Source organism: Nipponia nippon, unplaced genomic scaffold (assembly GCF_047370975.1).
Source record: "Nipponia nippon isolate SJK-2023a ecotype South Korea unplaced genomic scaffold, ASM4737097v1 scaffold_32, whole genome shotgun sequence".
In the NCBI taxonomy this organism is placed as follows: domain Eukaryota; kingdom Metazoa; phylum Chordata; class Aves; order Pelecaniformes; family Threskiornithidae; genus Nipponia; species Nipponia nippon.
The window spans coordinates 1,358,705-1,383,535 of NW_028262350.1; the positions used below are offsets into that span (position 1 = coordinate 1,358,705).

Here is a 24,831-nt window from a genome sequence, read left to right on the forward strand (position 1 = left end):
AATCCCTGTGTGCAGGCTTGCTAAATATACCATGAAAACTTCAGGAGATGGGAAAGACGGCAAGAGGAATATTGCATTAGGCTGTGAGCGATGGGAACGGCTGCCTTCGGGAGGGGGAAGCCAGCAATTATTGTGGAGGGGGAGCGACTCATCCCTGCTCCCCAGTGCTGGAACGCCGGAGATGTGGGCTGGGCAAGAGGCCTCATCCCTGCGTTCCCGGTGCCCACGCCTGGAAGGGGGGAGCCCGGCCGCCTTCCTCGCGGTGCGATGGAGGCAGGATGAGGCCATAAGTGTTAATGGGAATGAAAAAGTCTGTGGAGGAGCTGCAGCCCTGTCTCTGCTCCTTGGAGAGGAAGGCTACACCGTAATCGTCAAGCTCCTGACAGCTAAGGTAATGCAAGGTTTGAGATCCATTAGAGTGCCTGTAATTATTTATAGGGAGGAAAAAAACACCCTACATTGTGAAAATCAGATGGCACAGCAAGTAAATGCACCAACCTTTGGAGAAAGGATTCTTAAAAACCAGAGTAATTGATAACGAGAGCCATGCCGAGGCTCGGCGGTGCCGCGCTGCCGATCCTCGGGACCTGACTGTGGCTCCGGTGGCAGTGAGGAAAGGGGCTCTTGGTCCGGACAGGCATAGCCCAGCGCTGCTGGGCCATCAACTTGTGTTCCAGGCTCAGGAGGCCTAGAAAGAGCTGCTGGGGGGGAGCACAACGCCCGGTCTCTCTGCTCCTGGTTTCCACCTCCTTGGTAACTGGGGGCCCTTGAGCCCTCCTGCGCCCGTAGCCCTTCGCTCGGAGGAGCCCGGAGCAGCGCGGTGTCTGCCCTCGCTTCCCGCAGCCTCTGCCAGCGACTGCCCGGGGCTGAGCGGACTCCTGCATCTTGGCATCAGTTCCACTTTTTAGTGGAGGCACAGCAGCGGCGGGCGAGAGCTCCCGGAGACGAGAGCCCCTGAGTGCGTCTGTTCTGGAGGAGAGTGCTCTTGGCCAGAGAGCCTGGCAGGGCAGAGCAATTCCCCCGCAGCCAGGCTGCAAAGCTTAATTAGCAGTTTTGCGAAGCGCTTTGAGATCCTCTGCGAAATGTCCTGGAGGAGGGCAAAATGTGATTATATAACGTGTCTAGACAATATATTCCTCGGGGCGGGGAGCAGGCCTTTTTTATATCTGTTCTTCTATGTCAACACTGTGTGGCCTCGCTTAAAGGTTCTGGGAGCTGCTAAAATATTAATAACAACGACAACGATAGGAAAACACATGCTTTTGTGCTCAAAAAAATGTTGATCTTAGCACAAGCCAGCTGGATGTCAGCAAAGAAGCCTCTGCCTGGCGGCCGCCTTGCACCCCAGCTATGATGGCTTCAGAGCACGCAGCACCTCCCCGCTGGCCCCCTGCCTCCGTCCCCTCCCGCCCGGCTCCCGTTCACCCTCCTGGAGCAGCGGGGCTCCCCCAGCTCCTTCGGGGGGCCGGGCTGGCCAGGCAGGGTGCGAGGCGCTCTCCCGCTGTGCCGCCAGCTGACCTTGGCACGGGAGCCACAGCTGCAGCCTGGGTCAGAGCGGGGGCTCTGCCGCCAGCGGAGCCCTGCAGCCTCCGCGGGGTCAGGGGTGCCACCTCCCCTGTCCCCTCCGAGAGCACCTGTCTGCTCGGGGCTACGGGACGGGGGACCCCCGTCCCAGCACGCGGCGATGAAGGGCTCAGACCTGACCCTCCGTGCTCCGTGGCGTTCACGGCACCGGGCACCCCTGTGCCCCAAAACGGGGGTGCCCTCCCCACGGCCCTGCTGGGTCACCCTCCTCCCAGCCACAGCACCTTACTGAGCCCCCGGCCCCCCGAAAGGGCCTGGCGAGCCACGGCGCTCCCGCGGGGTGCCCAGGCGGCCGTGGCAGCTCCGCGGGGCAGGGGTCCCCGGGGGTCCCCCCTCCCAGCCACAGCACCTTACTGAGCCCCCGGCCCCCCGAAAGGGCCTGGCGAGCCACGGCGCTCCCGCGGGGTGCCCAGGCGGCCGTGGCAGCTCCGCGGGGCAGGGGTCCCCGGGGGTCCCCCCTCCCCAGGCCCCGCTCAGCTGCAGCCCTGTCCCAGCCCGGGGCACCGGAGCCAGGGGTGCGCGGCGGCGGGAGGCGGCACCGGGATGCGCCGCCCGGCTCCCCCCTCCCACCCGGTACCGGCGCACGGCACCGGGGGGGGACCGCGGCGGCGCGCGCGCTGCCTTCATCCCCCCCTTCCTCCTCCCCCCCTTCCTCCTCCTCTTCCTCCTCCTCCTCCGGGAGCGCGCTCGCCCAGCCGGGAGCGAGCAGCCGGCGGGAGGATGCTGCAAACGGCGGCGGAGCCGGGCGGCTGGGCAGGTAGGGCGGGCGGGCGGGCAGGGGCGGCCCGGTCCCCCTCGGTCCCCCTCGGTCCCCCACGGCCCCCCTCGGCCGGCGGCCGGGCCGCGGGCCCCGGAGAGTTGCGGCCGTGGCAAAGTTGTCGGGGCGGGGGGATGCGCGGGGGGGGCGCGGCGGAGCCGGGAGAGGGGCGGCAGGGCTGCGCGGGGGATGCTGCGCCGCGCCCGGCCGGGGTGCGCCGGTCCCCCCTCTCCGTCCCGGCCCCCGCCTGCCGAGGGGGAGCCCGGCTGCGCAGCGCCGAGCACCGGGGCGAGGGCGGCGGGGGCGGCAGAGCCCCGGCCCCGCTGGCCTCCCCCGCCGGAGGTGTCAGGGAGCGAAACTTCTGCAGAGGAACTTTGCCGAAGCCCCGGCCGCAGCCCCTTCTCCCTGCCTGGGGCTGCCTCTCCCACGCCGAGCGGGACCCGCGGGGGTGGGCGGCGGGGGCGCTGCCCCCCAGCTCGTCTCTGCCGAGGTCTCCGCGCCGTCGGGGTGCGCGGCGTGTGACACCCACGGGCGTGCGGTGGGCTTGGGTCTGCCGGCAGCGCCTGGGCCCGGGCGGCGTTTGCCAAGGTGCCCGCGCGCAGCCGGGGCGTGCGGCACGAGTGGGTGGGCGGTGGGGCCGCGTCCGCGGGTGGGCGGTGGGGCCGCGTCCGCGGGCACCGCCTGGGCCCCGCGGCGCTGCTCGGGGTGTCGGGGTGCGCAGCGCGCCCTGCGCGTCCCACGGCTCGGCTGCGGGGCGCCGGCGGCTGCTCGCGTCCCTGCTTTGACTGAGGCGCGGAGAGGTTTGCGCTGGAAATGGAGCCGAGGCTTTCTGGCTGTCTCCACAAGGGGTACTCGGCTTTTAAAGAAAAGGACTTTTATTGAAGCCTTACAAAAGCGCTTTCTGTTAGCGATTTGGGCAGCGAGCGCTGTGTTTCGGGGTGGCTGCAGCCCGGGGCAGAGCACGGTCCTCCTGACCAGGCACGCGCCGGCGGCGTAACCCGCCGAGCAGGAGCGAACTTGGCTACAGAAGCAGCATCCTCATCTGGAAGATCGCCCGCTCTCGCCTTAGCTTTTATCAATATACCTTGCTATTAACTGGAAGCAGCAGCGAGCTATGGCTGAAGCTTTTGATGAGCCGTGCGCTGGGTGGGGTAGGGCTGGAGCTCTCCTCTGCCCGGGAGCAAACCCCGCGCGCCCCGGAGAGCAGCGCAGCGGCAGGGCTGGCAGCGCCGATCGCGCTGGCCGTGCGTGTGGGAAAACAACTTCTTGCGCAGGATCTGAACTCCCGGCTCTCCTCGGCATGTGTGGCTGCTTTTTATTTTCAGAGCAAGACTTAAGAGTGTATCTTAAATACAGGAGATGATTCTGCATGAAGGTAAGAGGTCTAGGGCCCAGCTTTGCGCTCCTGGAGGCTGAAGGGGCTGCTGGGTTAATTCACCGCTGTGGAGGGGACCAGCATCACCTCTGTTGCCACTTCGCTGCTCGAGCTGCCCGCTCCTGCGAGGGCTGGACGTGTCCGCGGGTCCCGGGCAGGCTGGCAGCGCTCCCTGCCCTGAGTGGAGCACGGCAGCAGTTTTCAGTGAAAATGGGAGGCAGGAGCCGGCCTTGAGCTGCTCAGCACTGCGCAAAATTCGTCTTCATCTCCGTGATTATCTGGGGTGTCTGAACGGGGAGCCGAGATCTTTTCTGTGAGCCGCTGTGCCTGCATGTGGGGCACGGGGCTTGAAAATAGCATCCATGGGCAGTGCTGCTGTATGTGACGGTCCGCAAATAAATGAGGCTCTGTCCCCGGCCGGCAGCCTGGCCAGGAGTTTCTGCAGCCAACGCAAGGCAAATCCACCATCGTTGGCTTTTTTTTTTTTTTTTGAAGTGGCTGCAGGTGTTTTCTGATGGAGCATCCAGCCCGGCGTCGGCTTCTCTGAGCGATATTTGCCACTTGGCGCAAACGGCTCCGTGGGGATGGGAGGAACCGCTCCGGTCCCTCGGGAGCTGCTGGCGTGACTTTGCTGCCGAGAAACCCTCCTGCCATGTGTAGAGTTCAGAGTCGGGCTGGTGGTAACGTGTGCTGGGGGTTTCTTGCTTGTTCTGTAACTGCCATGCGCATTAAAAAAGACTCGTATAATCCTGGATGGGGATCTCGGTATGCAGACGTACAGAGCTTGGCTCTGCGTTACCGGGGTGGTGACATCACACCGCGCTGTGACTTCCCGCTGGGCGTCTTGTGCGCGAGCATCCCTGAGCTCTGGCATCGCGCTCGGCTCGGTCTCTGGAGCGGGCTGCTGGCTGCTCGAGTGATGTTTGGCTTTGACGAAGCAGCCAGCCCCCGGTACAGATAAATCAGGAGGTTGGTTTAATAGTCCTGAGAATAAGAAATATTTGTTGGGGCTGGTGGCTCGCTGGCCTCGGGGCCTCGTCCCTGTCTCGGGACCGTGCAGGACGTGTCCTCCAGCCGCGGTGGGTGATGGTTGGGGCCCGGCTGCTCAGCAAAGCCTGACAGCGAACCCGTGCAAGGAGATGCCGTCCCGCTCGAGCGTGCGCTGACGGATCGGGGCTGCCTTTCCATCCCTCCCCTCCTGCCTGCCTTCTCCCGTCTCTCTCAGCACAAAGAGGCGAGACACCCAACTCGGGCGTGCTGAGTCTATTTTTGCTGGCAGGAAAGAGTATAAATACCTCAGAACCTGAGGCGCAAAACTGAACCGGCTGCACAGCAGCACTGCACCCAAGACTGCAGGGTTTCCCTCCCGCCTGCAGTGCTCCCCGCCGGGTCGGGTTTGGAGGCTGCTTCGCTCTCTGTGCCCTTGATTTGTGGCTGGTGTCGGCTGCCCGGCGTACCCGGCCGTAGCGGCACGGGACGAGGCTCCCATGGATGCACGGACGAGGCCGGGGCAGAGCTGCCGCAGCCCTTCCCGCCTGCACCCTCCTGCTCTTTATCCCCGCGGATCGGTGCTGGGGCCGGCATTCCCAAGCGGAGCCTGGAGCGATGCCGCAGTCCTGGCAGAGCGGCACCAGGAGCTCGCCTGGTTGCGGCCGTCCACAGCCCTTCCAACCCAAAAATACTCCCCAAGCATTGCCCCGGCATCCTTCGACATCGGCTGGTGACTGGTAAAGGCCCCCTGCTCTTGGGACGGTTGTTGGGTATGTTTCTGGAGATGTCCCCCTCGCTTTGGCTTTTCTCTGGCATTTCTGGGGAGATCTACGTATTTCTAAAAGTGCACAGTAGAAGTCTACTACTGAACAAACAGGGACCTTTGTACAGATGTTCTCAATCGGGTACTGAACACGTTAATCGAGTTGCTTTACCCTGTTGAATTTCCAGGACTGGAAGCAAGCCTGTCCTGGAAGCTCGGGGCAGTCTCCAAAGTGGGCTGGACTTAAACATCCTGGGAACGGAGAGCCCCTCGCTGAGCTCCGCATCCCGTCAAACTACTTTTCTTGTTCCTCGGCTCGATTGCGGCTGGTGCTTGAATCTTCCGAATCCAGAGACCACAGTTCTGCAGCCCCTTCATCATTCCTAGTGAAAATAAAAATGCAAAAACGCGTGCCCGGAGCAGAGTAATGAGGGCCATGAGGGCCTATTTGTCAATTTAGAAACAATATTGTGATGTACAAAGGCTGTTTCTTAGTCTGATGTCTGAGATTGCCTCCAAAATAGTGCCATAATTTATGTGCCAGGAAGCTCCTGTCGAGAATTATATCTGTGCTCTCGAGGAAATCCAGTCTGCGGCTGCATGGTAACAAGTGCTCATTTTTTACTGGAACCACAACAATTTACTTGCAAGTCGTAAAAGGGAACCCGCGCATTTAAGGAGCCCCCTCGAGCCATGAGCCGCTCTGCGGGTGAGCTGCAGGCGCGGGACGTACCCAGGCAGGGTCCCGGTTTTCCATGGGGAGCTCGCCCGGCGCTCCCCGGGATGCCACGGATTTGTCTTTTGGAGGCATTACGATGTTCTTCCGTGGCCAAACTGCCGGCGTGCCCAGCCTGGCCAGGCTGCGGGGCTGGACGGGCGCTTTCGCCCCGCAGGGCCGTGGTGGCGGGGCCGGCCGGGCTGTTGCCCTGTGGCGTGGGCAGGGCCCGGGGGCTGAGCACCCCGGGCTGCGGCCAGAGCCGTGGGGCAGAGGGGGGCTGCCCCGAGCACCCCCGGCTTCGCAGGGTCTGAAAGCAGGGACGGATCCCCCCGCTGTCAGAGGGCCATTTAGAGTTGGATTATTTTTTTAAAAAAACCCACCACTTTTTTTCCCCCTGCAATGTAAACAGCCTTTTCGCCAGAACGAATACGCGGCCGAGCGCCAGGGAGAGGGGCCGGCGGCGGCCGGGGCTCTCGTGGGGCCCTGGGGAGGTGCTGCCCGCGCGTGGGCTCCCGGGCCACGGTGCCGCGAGGGCAGGGGCTAAGGCAGCGGAGCGGCGTGGGGACCCCCAGCTCCCACGGGGCCGAACAAATGGCCGGGCCCTTCCCTGGGGGTTTAAAGCTCTTGGGGCTGCAGAGCCCAAATGGGGCGAGTCTGGGCTGAGTCTGCGGGGGCAACCTGGCTCCGGCTGGGGCTCCGAGCCCTCACTGCGGAACAGATCTGTGCTGCTTTGAAATGGGAACGTTCCTGAGTCGTGATTTTCCCTGGCCTAATTATGGAAATTTTTTAATTAGTTGATAAGAAAGATCACTTGGAAATTGCAAGGGAAACATTTTGAGGTTAAGTCCTAATCCGTGCCCGTATCGGCCTGAAGACAGGAGCTGCTCCAGCTGCCCCAACCTCTGTAAGGGCTGCAGCAGCCGGGGTGCCGAGGAGGCAGGGCGTCCGTGCCACCTCCTGCGGGCTCCTTTGGCCAACGGGTTTGATCCTGGAGGAATTAAACCAATCTGGCTTTTGCTCGGTTTGGCCCTGAGGCCAGGGTGTCATTTCGCACTCCATGGGCTCTGGGCTTGTTTGCAGAGATGCTTTTCCCCCATGGAGGGGAGGTGCCTGCGGGACGGGGGCTGCTGGCTTCTGCTCAGCGTGACCGTGGGGAGCAGAGGGTCCTTTGCCAAGGTCCTTCATGGCTCCTGCTGCTGCCTTGCTCCCTGCACTCTGCTCCATCCGAATGGATCCCCGCACTGGGCTGGTTTTCCTCCTCTCCTGGACCAGGCAGACCTGGCAGTAAGCGGGAGCCCGCGCGGTGCCGGCTTTGGTCCGTGTGTGTCAGCATGGCACGCGCGCCCCGCCGGTCCCCCAGACCCGCTCGGTGCAGGCTGTTCCTCCTGCTCCCAGCCCAACGCGGTGCATCTCCGAGGATGTGGGAGTCGCCCGGTATCAGCAGGTCGAGGAGCCCCGGGGAGCTGGGAAGGATGAAGGACAATAAACGTGGGGGTTATCACTTTGCCATAGCTCAGTCTGGGCTAGCAGAGCGAGCTCTGCCGACTCCTCCGCCTGTGAGCAGGACTCTGCCTCGGGCCCACCACGCAGGGGACGAGCTGGGGCATCTCTGGGAGGGGTCTGGGCTGACGCAGCACCGCAGGGCCGATGCCACCGGCCGCCCGCCTGGCAAGGCTCTGCCCAGCGCTTTATTTCCCATTTGGGTATTTCTGGCTCTGACGTCTGGTCGCTGGCTCTTGCTCCGCATCGGCGGGGGATGAAGGAGCTGTTGAAGACGGGGTGGGTTTCACCAGCGTAAGATCAGAGGCTGCGTCTCACCTTCCTTTCACCTCCCAGCTCTTTGAGACCTCTGCTGCCTTTGAACTGGGAAAAGTACCGCAGCCCACTGCCGCGGGGAGCAGCAGGTCACCTTTTTGCCAAACTGCATGGCAAAGGGCCAAGAGCTTTTTGGGGTTATTTTTTCCCTTTGTCTCTTGGAGCAGGAGAGATGTGGGATGGTGACCTGGGCTGTGCAGGTGCTGCGGTGTTGCCGCCCTGGCCGTCCAGCTGCTCCCTGGACCCCACCGAGCCCAGGACTGGCATGGCAGAGGTGCCAGTGGCCACCAGAGTGGTTACTGGCAACCAGACCTCAGAGCGGGACTGCAGCCTCCTGGCCAGCTGCCTTCGGAAGAGGGATGGAGCTGGACAGGTCCTGGCCCCATCCTGCCTGGGCATTCATTCCGGCCGCAGGTGGGAGAGCTGCAGCGCCCAGAGGGAATTCTGGTCTCAAAACCCTTCCAGCTCTCTCCTCCTCCGGGCAGCAGCAGTTCCCGGGGGTGGTGCCCATAGCAGGACTCTGCCGGGTGCCGCAGCCTTCGGGGGGGCTGGTTCCCCAGGGTTTCTGTGTGCCTGGCCGGCGGCCCGCGGGCTGGCAGGGCTCGCTGCAACGCTCCCGCTGGCAAGTGGAGCAGGAGCCTCCTGTCAGCAGCCGGGTCCGTCCCCGCAAGAGAGGGATGCGTGCGGGGGAGCTGACCCCTCTTCCCTGCCGGGAGCCGGGGAGCCCCTCGCCCGGCTGCTCTGCCCCATCGCCATCCTGCCGGCCAGCGCTGCGTGGCCTCTGCTTCCCAAGGGGAGATGGCAGCAGCCCTGCCGATGAAGCGCCGTGGCGCGGTGCGTCCCTCCGGCACAACGACAATGAACGCCCCTGCGCTCGCAGGGGCTGCTTCAGCGCCTGGAGACGGCGTCGGAGCTCTGCGTGCGGATGTTTCTCACTGGCCCTGACCGAGCAGCTCCCTGCGGGTTTTTGTGGATGTGGGTAATTTCTGGCACCCGATGTTGCATGGAGCTTTGGTATTTGGCTCCCCACATGACTCTGCTTCAGTAATTCTCGGTGAGGCCAGGCAGTAATTCGTGGGTACGGATCTTCAGCAAGAATTCCCGCCACGTTAGTGGAGAAATAATTGAAGGCCTTGTGCCGCTCCTTCATCCGGCACCAACAGCGTCCGCTGCGCTCTCCTCGTTTAATCTGCAAGTCACAAAGATATAAAAAACAAGAATGGCCAATGAGAATTAATAGTTTTAAAACCAAGAGCCCTGCTCTGGGACAGACGGAGGCGTCAGGGCTGGCCCGGAGGACGTGATGTCCTGTCCCCGCCGGGGGCAATGCCAGCCCTGCGAGCCCCTGCCTAAAGCTGGGCCTCCGCAGGGCTGGGCTGGCCCAAGCACCGCTCGGCGCCAAAGCAGATTTCGCCGCGCGGGAGGGGAATCGGTTCTCCAGGACCTTTCCAGCTCTTCATCCTTGTGCTGAGCCCGGTGGAGGAGATGCTGATGGGGACCACGCCGGTCCCTGGGGACACACACCTCGTGTCGCCTTCCTGGAGAGCGAAGCGGAGCAGCCGGGTGCCTCAAGTGTGTTGCTGCGCTCCTGCCCCGCGCACCCCCAGCCTTCGGGGGGTCGGTTGTTCATCGGGAAGAGAAACAACCGCAGCCCGGGGGGGCTGGGCTCCTCCAGGCTGTATTTTTTTTTTTTTTTTTGAAGCGTCACTTTTCCCGTTACTGTTTGTCATCTGCTCCCCTCACCCTGCCCTCATCCTCCCAGGGAACGCGTGCTGCGGGACGCACGCACAGACACTGTTTATCTTGGTCAGGAGCGCCGCTGCTTTGCATTCGTTTGAAGTGCTGGAGGCATCTCAGCACAGAGCCTGACTGTGCGCTGGGAGCCAGAGTTGCTTCTGAGGAGCCCTGCGATGTTTTTAGGAAAGAAAAATAAAAATCCCAAACAAGGGAAGCTTGTTACCGAGCTGGCAGGAGACGGGGAGCGGCACAGCACGGGATCCTGGCAGGACCAGGGGGTGACCCTGGGGGCCCGGCAGCGGGTGCCCCCCAGCAGCAGGGCCCTCCCACCCATCGTTGAGCGCGCTTCGTCGCACGCAAGGGCAGAGCCTATAAATATCCCAACTCCAAATTTTCAAGAAGTATTAGGAACTCTCCAGGCTTATTTTTGAGCGCTGTTACGAAAGGGTTTTAGAGGATTAAAGCGCGCCCAGATTAATCTGTGCTCCGGGAGGCGCAGGGTGCGGGAAGGGCAGCTCTGACGCCCCGGGGACGCGGTGCTGGGCGTTCACCGGGGCTCCTGGGGTCACCGCTCCCCATCCCACAGCAGCGCGGGGCGGCAGCAGTGGTCGGGCCGTGGGGCTGCGGCGGGTGGGGCAGGGCGAGATGCTTCAGCAGCCGCTGTGTTTCCAGTCCCCCGCTCGCCCTCCAGCCCCGCTGGGCACCCCGTGCCCAGCCAGCATCCGTAGGGTTGCAGATGTTCACAGCTCAATGTCAAATTTCTGTCCTCTCCAGTTTCCAGAGGAGGTAATTAGCAAACAGGCATAATAGCAATTTAATAAGTGTGTCAAATTAGTGAGCCAGTCGTGGTGTAGGGCATGCTGTGCCTTCGGAGGAGCCTCGCGTGGGGTGGGGATGGCAGCCTTCCAAGTGGGAACACAGCAAGCCCCTCGTCCAACCTGGGGCTCAGGCTGTTCATCCCGTGGCTGCGCGTGAGCTCGCTCCTGGCCGGGAGCTGCTGTGGAGCTCGGGGAGGGACCTGGGACGGGCATCCTGGCGTTTTAATCCGCGCCTGTATCTCGCGTCCCCGGCCAGACGTGGAGGGGAGATTATTTGTGCTGCTCCATTACCGCTGGCAGGCAGCGGCGTTGCGGGGCCGGGAGCTCGCAGGGCAGGATGAGTGCCGGTTTAGGCGGCAGATGAGCCAAAGGGATTACAGGAACCCGGCAGCCACCTGCACCTCCGGATGCTCGAGTGATGCCGGCGCTGCTGCAGCGCCCGCGCTGCTCCGCGTGGGCAGGGGTCTCCGGGCAGCGCGAGCGTGGCCCAGGGAAGCGCTGAGATGGGCGCTGGCAGCAGGAGAGCCGGCTCCAGTGCCTGCCTGGCTTTGGCCTCTGCTTAGCAGAGGGAAAGCTTTTCCATTTGTCCTTGGGAACATTTCCCCTCCTAAGGACTTGGGCATATCCCCTCTTTGGCGAGGAAAGTGGTGGCACACACTGGTGAGATGCTGGCAGGCGGCAGAACCCCCCCGAGTGCCCCGGGGGCAATTCCCCACTGCCCACCCACACCCAGCTGACGAAGGAGCTTTTTCTTCTTGTGCCAGTTGCGAGGAGCCCGGCTCCTCTGCAGCCCCAGCCGGAGATAACGCTGGCTGTGAAGGGGCGGAGGTAACAGCAGGCAGGGGAGAACGGAGGCAGCTGCCTGCACCAAGGTCTGGGGGGTCAGGGCCGGCGTGAAGCCGCAGTCCTGAGCAGGGTCCCCGCTCAGCGCGTCACCTCCGCGGGGAGGGTGACGGGGAGAGGCGCTGGCTCATGGCAAAGCGCCAGCTGCATCGCTAATAAGGAGCCGGCCCATTTGAATACTGATTAGCATGCGGCGCACGAAGCCCATTTTGGCTGCGGTTGGAGCAAAGGGGTGGCTGGTCCTGGGGGGCTCGCGTGGACGGGGGGGACGGGGCCGCGGGAAGGTGGTCACCGGTCCCGGGGGGCTGCAGAGGGTCGTGCGTGGGGGCAGGCAGTGGCTGTGGCGAGATGGGCAGGGCGGTGGGCTCTGCCCCCAGCACGGGACGCCTTGTGCGGGCAGGGCAGGCAGGGTCACAAAGATGCCTCCATGGAGAGCGTGGCCTCTCTCTGCCTGCCCCGGCCCCCGGCAGCGCTTCGATGGGGTGTAAATCAGTAACCAAGAGCAGGAAGGCCCCAGAGAGCCCAGACCTCGGCCGCGCAGGGGTCTCAGCCTTTCCCCAGCACCACCGAGCCCCGTCCCGCCGTGGGACCGTGCACGGGCACCCTGGCACCCACGGCCGCGGTTCGGAGCCCTCTGCCCATTGCTGAGGCGGGTGCCAGAATTTCTGCCTTTCTTCACCTGCTGACAAGGCGTTGGAAAAGGGAGGATCTTTTAAAACATAAAACAAATAAAATTAGGTCTTCTCGTAAGGGATTAAAGCAGTGCCCTCAGCTGTATTTATAGAAGGTTCAAAAGTAAATCTCTTCCCAGACTGAATAAATATTTTCCTCGGGCAGGCGCAATCTTCAGTTCATCTGTCTTGGAAAGACTTGAGTGAGAGGGGAATTGATTTTCTTCAGCTTGAACAAGGCAAGCAACGCTCAAACCCAGATAGATGGCAAAGTCCCATTATCAGCTAAAATGTCCCCGGGAAGCAGCTGGGAAATCATTAAAGAGTGAGAATGAAGCCACTTTAGGGAGGCAGCAATTCCCTGCCCCCCCTGTGCCCCCCCGATGGCCGGAGCTGCTCTGGGGCCGTGACGGTCCGGCCCATGGGACCGTTTGGCGATGCTGGGTCACCGTCTGCCATCAACACCAGCAGCTCCCCGGGGGAGACGGGAGCAGCCGGCACTGGTTTCACTGGTCACACTGGTGCAGGGACCACCTGCCAATGGCCCTGTGCCGGGGACGTGGGACTGGGGACCTGGGGGTGGCTGAGCTGGGATGCAGGGGCATCAGTGTAGGCGTGGTGACGGTGCCAAGGATGTGGCCCTCAACCTCTGCTCCTGCGCTGATCACCCAGAGGTCTGGAGACGCCGGCAGCGGGGTTAGCACTGTCGGGCACGGAGCCACCCAGGGCTGGACCCGGCTCTCGCCACGTCAGGCTTCAGCGCTCGGACGGCTGATGTGCCGCGGCTGCCCTGTCTGTAAAGGTGAGAAGAAATTCATGACACGTCCCCGTCATCGTCCCAGCCCACCAGGACGCAGCCACTTGCGCGGTCCTTGGGCTGCCCGTGCGGTCTGGGCAGGGCCAGTGCCCCCGCGCTGCCGCTGCGGATGGCACGGGCAGAGGTTCTCTCCGGCAGCGTTCGCCCTGGCATTGGCTTGTTTCGCAGCAGAATTCCAGCTCAAAGAGCTTGTTAATTCAAGCCGGCACCTGGTGTTTTCAGACATCAGTTACCGCTAAGACAAGAGCTTAGTGCTTTGCTCTTGACAAAAGCTGCTGCCGGGTCAGCTCCAGCGCGGTGTGAACTGTGCCGCGGGCGCTGCCGGGGCTGCCCGCGCCTCCCGGCTAACCGGGGCTGTAGCACTCCCCTTTCCTTTTCCCAGGTTGTAAAGGAAAAATTAAAGGGAGAATTAAGAAACAGCCAAAGCCCTTGGCAGCGTTGTCTGATTTCTTCTCCCTGTTTTCCGGAGGAGAACTGCATCAAGCGGACACTTGTCTGCCAGAGCTGCCCAGCCCAGGTGGGCAGCCCGGTGCTGGGACGCCCGTGGGCATGGGAGCGGTGGCGGTGCCGGGCGAGGGTTTGCTGCGCGAGCTCTGTCCGCCCTGTGCTAAAAAAAGCCACAAGATGAGCAAAATTATCCACTGAGTCACTAATCATTCACCCGCTGCTTTAGTCACCAGCTTTCCCACACTGGGGGGACGTTCGCTGCTGAGGGGGCATAAACTGAATCGTAATCGCCTTAAATAGATGGGGCCGAAAGAAATAAAGAGGAGCTGCTGCATGCGCAGCTTCTGACACCAGATGGGTCATCGGGCTCTACGGCCACCGGAGGTGCTCAATTAATGACGACTCCCTAATGAAACCTTTAATTAATAGCGCCCACGTGCTGCGGTGCCGAGCTGTGCTCCCTGCGGAGGTGGTGGCAGCAGAGCAGCTGCTGCCCGTGTCCCGTGACAGCGTGGGTCACTGTGTCCTGGTCCCTGCCCCTCTCCACGGGCATCGCAGCTCCTGCTTAGGGACATGAGCTGCTTTTCCACGGGGTGCTGGTGTGGCGGGAGCACCCCCTGCTCGGGAAGGGGTGCTGGGGGTTGGAACCGTGGGTGGGGGACCACGGTGGAGGCGCGTCCGAGATCCTGGGACTTGGGAAAGCAAAGCTGCCTCCTGTCCCCATCACCTGAGCCAGAGCTCTTGTCCTTCAAGCAGAAAATCCTGCTGGAGAGCCGGGATCTGCCACGCTTCTTTAAGTGTGTGACTTGGAAATACTGAGAAAGGACTGAGTCAGGGCTGCAAACCTGCCTGCGAAGGCGTACGGTGGGAGCCAGGGCTGCGGGCTCCCCCCATAACACAGCTCACTCCCCTGGCCCGGGGAAGCCCCAGTCCCCTCCTGCTCGCCCTGGGTGCCAGCACCTTCTCCTGGGGCACCGCAGCACACTTCGTTCTGCCATTTGCCCCCAGAGCATCTCAGATGAGGAAAGAGAGATTATTGCTCAGGTGTCAACACATTTGCAGCTGGAAAGGCAGAGGGACGGATGCTGGCAGGGCTGCGGCCCCGTGCTGCTGGGGGGCCGGGTGGGTGTCACGTTGCTGGGGCCTCCAGACGGAAATCGCTCCCTGCAGAGCCCCATTTCCAGGGAGCCGGTGGGGCCGGGGAGCGGGAGGCAGCAGAGCACGGTGCCGGCACGCAGAGCACATGGGGAGCTCAGCATCGGCTGCTCCATCCTGGAAGAGGCTCGTTCTCATGGGAGGGCGATTGCTGCGGGGGAGAAGGGAGCTGGGAGCTGCGGGGTAGCCCCGAGTCTGCAAATCACATCTGCGTGCATGGAGCAGGGGCCTCTTTGGGTTCGATGCAAGGCAGGGTGGGACTGGGCCATGGATGGGCCCTTAATCTGCTGGTGTCGTGCCGCCTGGGCTAGAGGGGACCGGCTGGAGCAGGGGGTGTCCTGCCCTGGAGCCCAGCCTCGCCGCGAGGGACGCCCCGGGGCGGCACAGGATGCTCCTGGCTGGGCACCACGTGGCATCTCTGAAGCCCATCAGCTCGCTCGGTGCTGGACCTGGCCGTCCCCATCGCTGCTGTCCTCTGACCTGCCCCAAACCAGCTTTTCTCCCGTCCTGGGTGGGTGCCAGCGTGGTGGGGCTGGGCTGGGCAGCTCTGCTGCACCGCAGCTCTCAGCCTCCCCGGCTGCCGGTGCCTCCCTGTGTCCCCCCGCGCCCAACACGAAGAGCTCTTTTAGCCGAGTAGCCCCGCCATGCCGGAGCCAAGCGCATGTGAAAGGGCCTGTCTCAGAGCAGGGAAGAGCCATAAAGGGCCTATTTATGTAGCTGGCTCCTTGCAATGTTTTCAGACACAGCCCTCGCATGTTTTCATAACAGCAACGCCTCCACCTCTCGCCAGCTGCCAGCAGAGACGAGCCTTTCGCTGCTGTCCTCCGCTCGTGTCCCCGTGCACCCGGGGCCCTGGGTGGCCGCAGTCGGTGCCGGGGCAGTGCTGGGCTCCGTGGGGTGGGCGCGGGGCGCAGGCACTGTGGGCTTTGCTGCCTGGTGCAGGGCTGGCACACTGCACGCCTGCCGCTCGGCGATGCTCCAGCCGCCCTCCCCGGTTAGCGAGCATCTGGGTAGCGCAGGGCTGCAGCCAGTGTGGGGGCACGCATGCTGGGGCCGAAAGGAGGAGCCCGTCTCCTGCCCTCCTGCACATCCCTGTTTGGAGCACGTGCTGCCCCTCCGGCTCCCATCCGCCCGGGAACAACGCTTGCCCCGGGGGAGCGGCGAGCTCTGGCAATGGGCTGGCTGCTGGGGTTCCCGTGGGGATGCCGGCCCCCGCACACACCCCCGAGGCAGCCTGCAGGACCGTGCCTTGGCCGCCTCCCCCGAGCCCATCCGCGAGGGTGGCACGGCGCCCACTCATGAACACGCTCAGACCCTTGGCACGGAGGGACCGTGTTGTCTGGCGGCTGTGCATGCCGGGAGGTGGACTTGCCAGCACCTCTGCCTGGGCCACCTCGCCACTGTGTTTCCCGTCACCTGGAATTCGCTGGCGGGCAGTGCCAAGCACAGGGCTGCATCTTGTGCCCGGCTGGAGGAACGGCAGCTCCCAAGCTTCGCCCTGGGAATGCCCCTGCAGAAGAACCAGCCTCTCCTCCGGCCACGGCTCCTGTGCCGCTCATCGGCCATGCACGGGGGTTGGTGTGAGCTGCCCCGTCTGTGCCCAGCCCTGCCATCCCCCCTGTGTCAGGCACCACCCGGTGACAGCAAGGCAGCCCCTGCGGTGCCAGTGCTGCAGCAATCACGGCGTCACGCATGCCAGGCGGTGTGGGAGGCAGGTGAGTGGCAGAGGAGGGAGATCTTTCCCGTTCAGCGCCGATGCGCGGGAGGGAGGTGGGCACCGGGTGCCTTGGCTTGCACGGGGCCGAGCGAGGCTCCTGCGGGTGCCCCAGCACCCTGTGGGGACCCTGTAACCGCTCGAGCTCTCTCCTGGCCATAGGGCAGTGACGGGCTCCTTGTCCCCTCTGGCGCCGCGTTGCAGAGCGGGTGCAGACCTGCGGCACCTGGGGCTGGAGTGGGAAAGGAAAGGGGCAAGTTGTCACTAAGTGCTAGGGGTGAGCCCCAGTCCCGTCACCGGTCCCTCCTGCCCCAGCCGAGCCTGAGACGGGACCTGAGTGTTGTGCTGTTACAAACCTGATGGAGCCTCCCCCGGCCCTGCAGCGAGCCGTCTGTGGCACGTACGGTGCACGGCTCTGCGTGCCCCGGGCCGGTTGCTTGCAGCCCGTGTCCACGTGTTTTCCATGGCGGGGAGACAAGCAACTTTTCATGAGTCCATTTACGAATTCCTTTCAAACAGGAGAGCTGACCCACTAGAGCTCATTAAATAACGTTAATGGTGCTGCCCAAATAAATATTAGAGCTGCCACCTGTGCTGCCAGCCAACGCTTGCTGCCTTCTCGGAGCAAAGGTTTCTCAGTTTAATTGGCCGCACGTGCTTCTCTCCTGACACCGGTGACCTCTGCTACAGCAAAGGATGCGCACGCTGCAGCGGCTGGGTTCCTGCACCTTTATCCCGGCGCTGCAAACGCGGGGGAGCGAGTCCAGCCGCCGCGCGGGAGCCACGGGCTGCCAAGCTCGGAGATAACTGAAGAAACCAAAACGGCGTGCGGAGAGGAGGTGACTAATTCAGGCCACGCTTATCACTGAACTGATTAAACCCAAGCTCTAAAACTCTTTTCCTTCTATCCCCTAGCCGGCGAGTAATGTATAACTTCATTAGTCCATATCCAGGAGACGCTGAAAGACACGGACAATTAATTATCATCTGTCCCGTTCCATTTCCCTGCCTGTCAGTGATGGCTTCCCAGCGGTTCACGGACAAGTCAGCGTTTCAAGACGTGAGCTGAGGCTGGAGGCCAGCGCTCCTGCAGCGCGGCTCCCGCTCGTGTGGTGCTGCGGCGGGACCCTTGCAGCCCCATTGCTCCCGGGGAGCCCCTCACCGCCGCCAGGCTCGGGGGGCTTGGGCTGGGGGACCACCCCGGGCAGGCTCAAGGCTTTAGGGGCTTGATGACTGGAAGGACCCAAAGTGCTCCCACGTGCCAACGTGCGCCCCGTCTTTCCCAGCAGTCCAGGAATGTCTCTGCATTTCTCCCCGGCCGCCCTGAGCCAGAGCCCTTCCAAGACCTGCGAAGTTTTGTCATGGTCTGGAGGGTTCAATAATTCTGCCAGATCCACACCAACACCCTAAAATAATCTGCAGATGGAGGCACCGCCATAGCTAGTCTGAAGGCAGCAAGCACTGACTGTGTGGTCCCCTGCTAGCCCAGGTGTGAGACCGGGGTGGATGCCGAGGTGAGGGATGGTTTTGGACCCCGGTTCCTTGCTCCTCTCCTCCCCGCGACCCATCCTTCCCGCTGGCACTGCCGGCTCGGCCGTGTCCCCCTCCGCGCTGCCCCGAGCAGGGACCGAAGGCCCGTGCATGGGGCTGATGCTCCCGCAGCCCCGAGGAGGACGGCAGCAGCGGGTCCCGCGGGGTCCTGCCCGTACCGCGCTCCCTTCGGGTCCTGGTTACTAATTGCTCTGCAGAAAGCATTTCTCACAAGTTTCTTTCATAAGAAATGGTAAGCACAGGCTTTGATTTAGCTCTCCTTTTCCTTTCTTCCTTTCTTTTTTTTTCCTTTCCTACCCCGAATGAAGAAACCCTTTTGATCGTGCGGGGTTCAGGCTCTGTAACAAGCATCTCTGTTTGTATTGTGGGGTTGTCAGCGTGGTAACATGACAACGCGTCTCCTCGTTGTCTCACACAAAATGAATTATTTCTTCCACTCTTTCTTTGTACCGTCGCTGGGATAAATTACTGCTTCCAATATTAGCAGATGGGCTTGTCAACCACTGAAGCATCCTTAAACTCTTAGATTATATGCTGCCCAGCACGGAGCACCGGCCACCGCGGCTCACCCAAGGCTGCAGTAAAGCGTTTGTGTGGGGAATTGTCAGGCTGGCTTGAAAGCAAATTGCTTTGCCAATTTATTTTCTTTCCTGTGTATGAACATATTTTTCTTAAAGGGATGCTGTCACATTAAATATGGAACTGCCAACTGCAGGCATTAAAAAATCATGGGTCGTCCCATTTTCCTTCCTCCCACTCTAAATTCTAAGAAAACAATAAATTCGGGGTTCTTTTTACTTGTCATCTGCCTTTCAGCTAGCGACGCTTTTTCCAGCTCTTCCCGGCAGTCAGGAGGTTTGGGAACTTCAGAGCCGTGAGGAGCGCTGCGGATCTGGGGCAGCTGGTGCCAGGGCGGCGCGGCGGCGGCGCGGCCCCGCGTGCCGCGTTGTCGGGGCAGTCGGGCTTCCCTGGCCCCTTCCCTCCGAAGGTCGGGGCTCGGTAGCCAGCGGTCAGAGGGCAGCCCTGAGAGCAGCCCCAGCGGCGAAGCGCTCGGGGAGCCTTTAGTTCCCACTGAAGCGGGTGGGACCGAACCGTGGGCTGGTAAGCAAATTTTTCCCAAATTTGACCTTGAACACGTATGTTCCTCATCGTCAAGCCCGATCCTGCTGCCTGGACTCTGCCACATCTGCTGTGACTGATGCGGAAAACCCTGCTCTAGCCTTTACCTTTCCAAGCACTTTTTTAGGGAAGTTAATGAAAGCAGTTTTGTTGTATTTTGACAAAGTTTCATTTTTAAAGTGTGTTTTTATGCAGCGAGCATATTGCTTAACTGGGGAAGTAAATGAGGCCTTTGTCAGGATTGAACGACCTCCTGGTAACTCCTGTAACACGTGTATCGGAGGGATCTGTTTGGGAACAGGTTTCGGCTTTGCCAAGGTGCTTTTCCTTCCCTCCGCTGCCCTGAATCCCCTTGTCGACAGCTGCCGGGGCGGTTACACCCAGCTCAGGGGCAGCCCCAGCTGGGCTGCGTTTGGGAGGGGGATAAGAAGGAGAGGGGAGCAGCCCTGAGGGCTTTGGGCTGGGTGTCCTGCCTAGCATCCCTGCTCCCGTGCCCTGGCATCCCTGCACCCCGGCGTCCCTGGGCAGGGACCCCTCTGCCAGCCCTGTGATGCTCTGGTAGGTTCTGATGTGCTGTTTTGTTTGGGGGGGTCCTGGCCTGGGAAGAAATTGCTTTGGTGATGTTTGGTGCGGCTCCCTCCCGAGTTTAAGCGTTTCTGTGAGTGATCCTGAGGTGCAGGGAGAGCCTCTGTCGAGCCGTGGGTATTTCAGTCCTGGTGGTTAAAACACACGCAACATGTGGTCATGGAAGGTTCAGGAGGCAGAAGTAATGCAAAGTCTCTTGCTAGTCTTAACTTTTTAATGAAAATAGCTTTCAAAGCTATGCTTTAATGGCAGGCTCGTGGGCCAGCAGGGCTCAGCTCATTTACTGCCTCTCCGAGCCACTGAGCTCTGCTGCGTGGGCTCCGGAGCCTCCTCCAGGAGATCGGGTGTTTGATAACTTTAATAAAGCAATGGGCTTGTTTTGATGGGCTGATCCAAAGCACTACATGGATTTAAACAGATCCTGTTGCAAGTATCTTTATTTGATACCCCTGCAATGGCTGGATTTCAAATGTCACTTGCTTAGTGCTCTGAAATATTTAATTTAGTTTGTAATACAGTAGCCTCCAAGAGCTCTGCCTTAAGTTGGAGGTCTCCCGCGTTAGTCAGCAGCTATCCACAAACACGCTTCCAAGGCGGTTTCTGCTCTGAAAAGCTCCTGTCGCAGCTGTGGGAGCGAGGGGAGCGGAGAGGAAAGCCCCTGCCTGCCTTTGCCGTGGGCCAGCGCCGGGACCCCGGCTCGTCGCTGTAAGTTGTTGCGGTGGGTGTCCCCCACCTCTGCCCTCCTGGGGCACGCGTGGGTGGGGAACGTGGCTGCCACCACCGCGGTGCTTGTGGCTTTGTGACTCTGGTGGTGGCCGCGGCTGGCCCAGCCTTTGGTGCCCGCGGTGGGGGTGGCGGCTCACTGGGGGCTGGCAGCCCCTCACCCAGCATCGGGTGCCAGGGTTAGGACCGTGCTGCGTGGCGATGGCAGAGCTGCCTTGGGCGCGGTGCGCGGGCTGGGCAGGCACAGCCAGAGCCTGGTGGGTGCCGGGCTGTGGCCGCATCCTGCCCAGGCGGGCTGGGGTGCTGGCCCCAGGGAAGAGTCTGTTCTTACCTGGGAACAAACCCTTTGAGTGGCCAGGGCACGGCCTCCAAGCTTTGCTTTCTCTCCTCACGTGGCTCTAGCACAGACACAGCTGTAAGGAGATTTAGTTTGGCTCCGCAGAGGGAGCAGCACTGGCCGGTGCTCTCTGAATTGGGACTTCTAACGTTTAATGCGATAATCTCGTTCCGAGTCCAGCGCACGTGGTAAGTTGTCTTCTCCAGGAATTTGCTTGGGGCAGCTTCAGCGAGCGGCACAAGGCGCCGCCGGGGCTGGGACCCCCCCCGTGGCATAATGAGTTTTTCTGTACTTTATTTTCCAAGAGAAAATAGCTGCAGCAAGTTCAGTGAGGAGAGTGGTGGGAGCCAGGATCAGGGCAGGGGTTACCCCAAGCAGCGCGGGAAGGACGGTGCGCTCGGGGAGCTCCGATGCCAGCAAAGCCGCGCCACGTGCGGCATCACCCTGTTCTTTATGGGTCCGTGCGAGTCACCGCGAGGGTCGGGGCTCTGCTGGGGGGCCGGGAGCCAGCCCTGGGCGAAGAGGGGATGCTGCCATCTCACAAGTGGTGTCTGGATTTGGTTTCGGGGGGATTTGAAAAAATAAAACCAAACCCTGTTTGTAGCGAGTAGAAAGAGCCACCGAGGAGCAGCCCGGCCAAGGCTTGCCCCGTGGCTGCATCGGGTTGCACTCCGCGGGTCTATTTTAAGAGGCGAGCAGCGCGGAGGCAGGGAGCAGCCAGAGCTGTCATCTGCCAGATCCCTTTGGCTGGGCAGTGCTTCTCCGGCAGCCGCCCCGTGATTAATGGCGTGCCGGGGTGACAACCCTGCTTTCTCCCCAAAGCTTGGCAAAGCTGCCCGGTTTATTCCTCTCCGTCCGCGACACTTCAGATCCCCACCTTGCCGGCTCCTCCCTGCCCTGGATGGTGCCCGTGGGCAGCCGGCTCAGCCCTGGTGCTCTGCCTGCCCGCATCCTCTGGGAGCCTTGTGCCCTCCTGGAATTCTGGCATCTTGCGAGGGCTGGGCGGTGTGGGGAAGAGGGCTCGGTGCCAGGCGGCTGCACCAAGGGCAGGCACAGCCTCAGCTCGCTGTGGGTTGGTAGTAGGTGGCTCTGCCCTAATCTTTGTGCTGATCACAAGAAACCTGAAGGGTTTTGTGATCTTGCAAGCGTGGTGCCAGGCGGTCCTCAGCTGGCAGCACGCAGAGCCGCCGGGGGAACGGCAGCCGGTCAGGATGATGAACTGCTGGTGCCTCAATCTTTCCTCTCCCGCTGCTCCCTTACGCTGTGCTAACATTTACAGCTGAACCTCCGGGGACAAAATGTCAGGCTCCCTGCCTGTGTTTGCTTTGCTTTTTTCTCCGCTGGTGTGAGAGCGGGTGGGTCGCTGCCGGGAGCCCACCCGGCCCAGGGGAGGAACGGGACCCAGCCGGGGCACATGCCCAGGACAGCGTGCTGGCCAGACCCAGCACCATCTCATTTATCACTCTAAAAAGACGCAGCCCATGTGCCCTGCCTGCCCGGCCACCGCCACGTGTTCTCTTTCATTATCCCGCGCTCTGCCGATTTGGTCCCTGCTGAAGCTGATTAATCAACTCATTACCAACATCACTGAGGGATGGCGGGACCCTGGGGTGGGAGCTGAGAGGCACTTCCCAGGTTTTGGCTCCTGGGGCAGGTGGGCATGTTCTCTGCACCACTGCGGAAAAGCAGCGTTGTTCCCTCCACAGCGTCTCCTTCGGTTCGGGTTTTAGCTGTCCTCGTCGTTCAGGAGCAGGGCTGAGATCTGCTGATTCAGGGGATGTGCAGCCCTGCAGTGTTAATGATCTCTGATGTGCAAACGAGAGGACAGGCGCGGCAGCGCCGGCGTGCCCATGCAATGCCCTCTGTGTGCCCGGGGTGCTGCAGGATGTCCTGCTGCCCTTCAGCGCCTGGGAGCGGGGCTGAGGGGGACCCCGGGGGCATCTGAGGCTAAGAGCCAGCCTGGGCATCTGGGGGGCTCAGACCTGAGGTCTCGGGATGGTCTGAGCCCCCTGCGTGCTCTGGGCCCCGTGCCAGGAGCCACCATGCAGCCCTGAGCTCTTCAGGAGGGCTGGCTCACACTAATCCTTGCTCTGACAACGGGTGGTTTATGCGCTGATCCTAAAACGTGCCTCACCGGCATTAGTGAGCATATGTTGGGGCTGGGGGGGCAGAAGGGGGCTGGTTTGATGCTGTGTTATGAAATGCTGAAAGTGATGTGGGCATGGCCAGGGCCCTCTGAAATCTGTGCTCTGCCTGTGTCTGCTGAGCTCTCAGTCCGGGGCAGCAGAGCCTCTCCCGATGCCGTAGCAGGGCTCCTGGGCCCCCGCCACCCCGGGGGCAGCGCACTCCTGCGCTCGCTGCAGCCGAGGCTGCCTGCCTTTGCATCCCTCTACCAGCGGCCGGTGCCTCTCTATGAAGCTTCACAGGGAATTTTCTGGGTCCGACCTTCGAGGCAGCCTGGGAGGCTCCCCCATCTCCCCGTTCACCGACAGAGCTGATGTCAGGTGCGTTCGCCCGCTCTTGGCTCAAGGTAGCTCCTCCAGTGCAGCCTCCTGCCAGCTGGCGCCCGCTCCCCCGCGTGACGCTCGGGGCTTTTTGGAAACTTGCTGAGCCGCAGGCACCCGGCTCGTCCTCACCCCGCTCTCGTCTGGAGGCTGCTGATGAGGGCTGATTTAGTGGCGATCGAACCTTCATTTGAAGTGCTCCTTGAAATGTGAGACAAGTGTCGGAAACTCTCCAGGCGTAGGGGCGTCTGCTGTGCCCTGCCGGCCGCGGCACATGGGCAGGAGCCGGCTCGGCGGCTGCGAGAGGGCAGGGGTTGGCGATCCCTTTGCTGGTGAGCAGGTAAGAGCCTCCCTGTGCTGGGCTGGGACACCAGGTGCTGCCTCTGCAGTCTCGCTCTCTCCCGAACCCAGCTGGATGGGTCCGCTGGAAATCGCCTGCGCCAGTGGCGAGGGGTCCGCGTGAAGGCGGGACGGTGCGGCCGCCTCCCCCCAGCCGGGCTCCTCTGCTCCCTGGGGCTCCCTGGGGGCTCTCGAGGGTGGCCGTGGCGGGGGGTCCCCAGCGCAAACACCCACCTGGCCTCTGTGCGTGGCAGTGACGGGATCACGGAGCTGCTCCGGGACTCCAGCTGCCCTTCTGCTGAGATTTACACCTCCAAGCATGGTATAACTATTGGCTAGTTTGCGCATTCAGGCCAATTTTAATGGGGACACGCTATCAGCTCGAAGGACAAATTTCAGTAGAAAAGTGCAAACGGAGCCAGCAATGAGCTGCAGTGATTTCGGTCGCGCTCGGGGAAGGGGTTGCGGTGTTCTCTGCCTTTCCTGGGCATCTTCGCAAATGCAAGCGGGGCCACTGCAAATCAGATCGCTGCTCGGGGAGGTTTTAAGTGAGTTTTGTGACGGCTGCTGGTGGTGACTTTTGTACTAATTCTTCTACTTCCGTTGCTTTTATTTACTATTATGTGCATTCAACCAGAGGTAAGGAAAGCAGATCCAGTGTGAGTCATGTAAGCTCAAATCAGATTTCTTTTTTTTAGATGTCCTGCTCTCTTAGCAAGTTCAGCCCAGCTCTAGGTTAAGGGGGTAGTTTCCCTGATTCCCCGTTGCTGAATGGGAGAGATCTTCAGATTTTCAATTTTGATGCCCCTTCAGCGAAGGTGGTTTTACTTGGGTGGAGGTTCTGGCCCCACGTGTTGGGGCCCCATAAATCACCTGTGGGACACAAATCGGTGCCGCTGGCAGGAGGGAGCCTGGGGTCCCCGCCGGGGTGGGGAGAACGTCCCCCAGCAGACGCTTGGGCTGCACCAGCACAGAAACCTCCCACGGGGCTGCGTTTCACTGTGCTCCCCGCGCCCCGGGACAGCCTCGCTGGGTCTGTCCTCGGGCTGTCCACATATCAGACTGGAGGCAAAGGACCCGATGTGCATCAAACCCACGCTCTCACTGGGATTTCATTGCTTGGCCAGAACCCTGCCATCCTGGTGACTTAGCTCATGCCCAGCCAGCTGCTCTTCTGTGCACAAGCCTATTCCCTCTGCTACAAAGCAGCTATTTGGAGATTTTGGGGGGCCCCAGCATGGAGGGTGGGTGGCTGCAGGACCTCTGCCATGTGCTCTGAGCTCCAGCTCCTCCTTCGCAGGCTGAGGGTGCGTAAATGTGTCAGCACGCTGCAGGTGTCTGCTGGCATCGCCCTCGCTAATCCCCCTCGCTCCTCCCTGCCAGCATCGGGGGCTGCTGTCGCCCACAAGCTCCTGGCAGAGCCACCCAGCAGAAGGTGGCCAGCTGTGGCACAGGGCACTGTTCGGTCC

The 24,831-nt window shown here is 61.8% G+C and overlaps 1 protein-coding gene across 2 annotated transcripts in view; it reads left to right on the plus strand.

Annotated features, from left to right (window-relative positions):
• The first annotated feature begins 2,286 nt into the window (after positions 1–2,286).
• Positions 2,287–24,831, plus strand: part of ZNF385C (zinc finger protein 385C) — an 81,817-nt gene continuing 59,272 nt past the window's right edge. For both annotated transcript variants that reach the window (XM_087770223.1, XM_087770224.1), the window contains exon 1: positions 2,287–2,341. In XM_087770223.1, the coding sequence (XP_087626349.1) occupies positions 2,305–2,341 (37 nt within the window). In that variant the 5' untranslated portion in view covers positions 2,287–2,304. The remainder of the gene's footprint in view (positions 2,342–24,831) is intronic.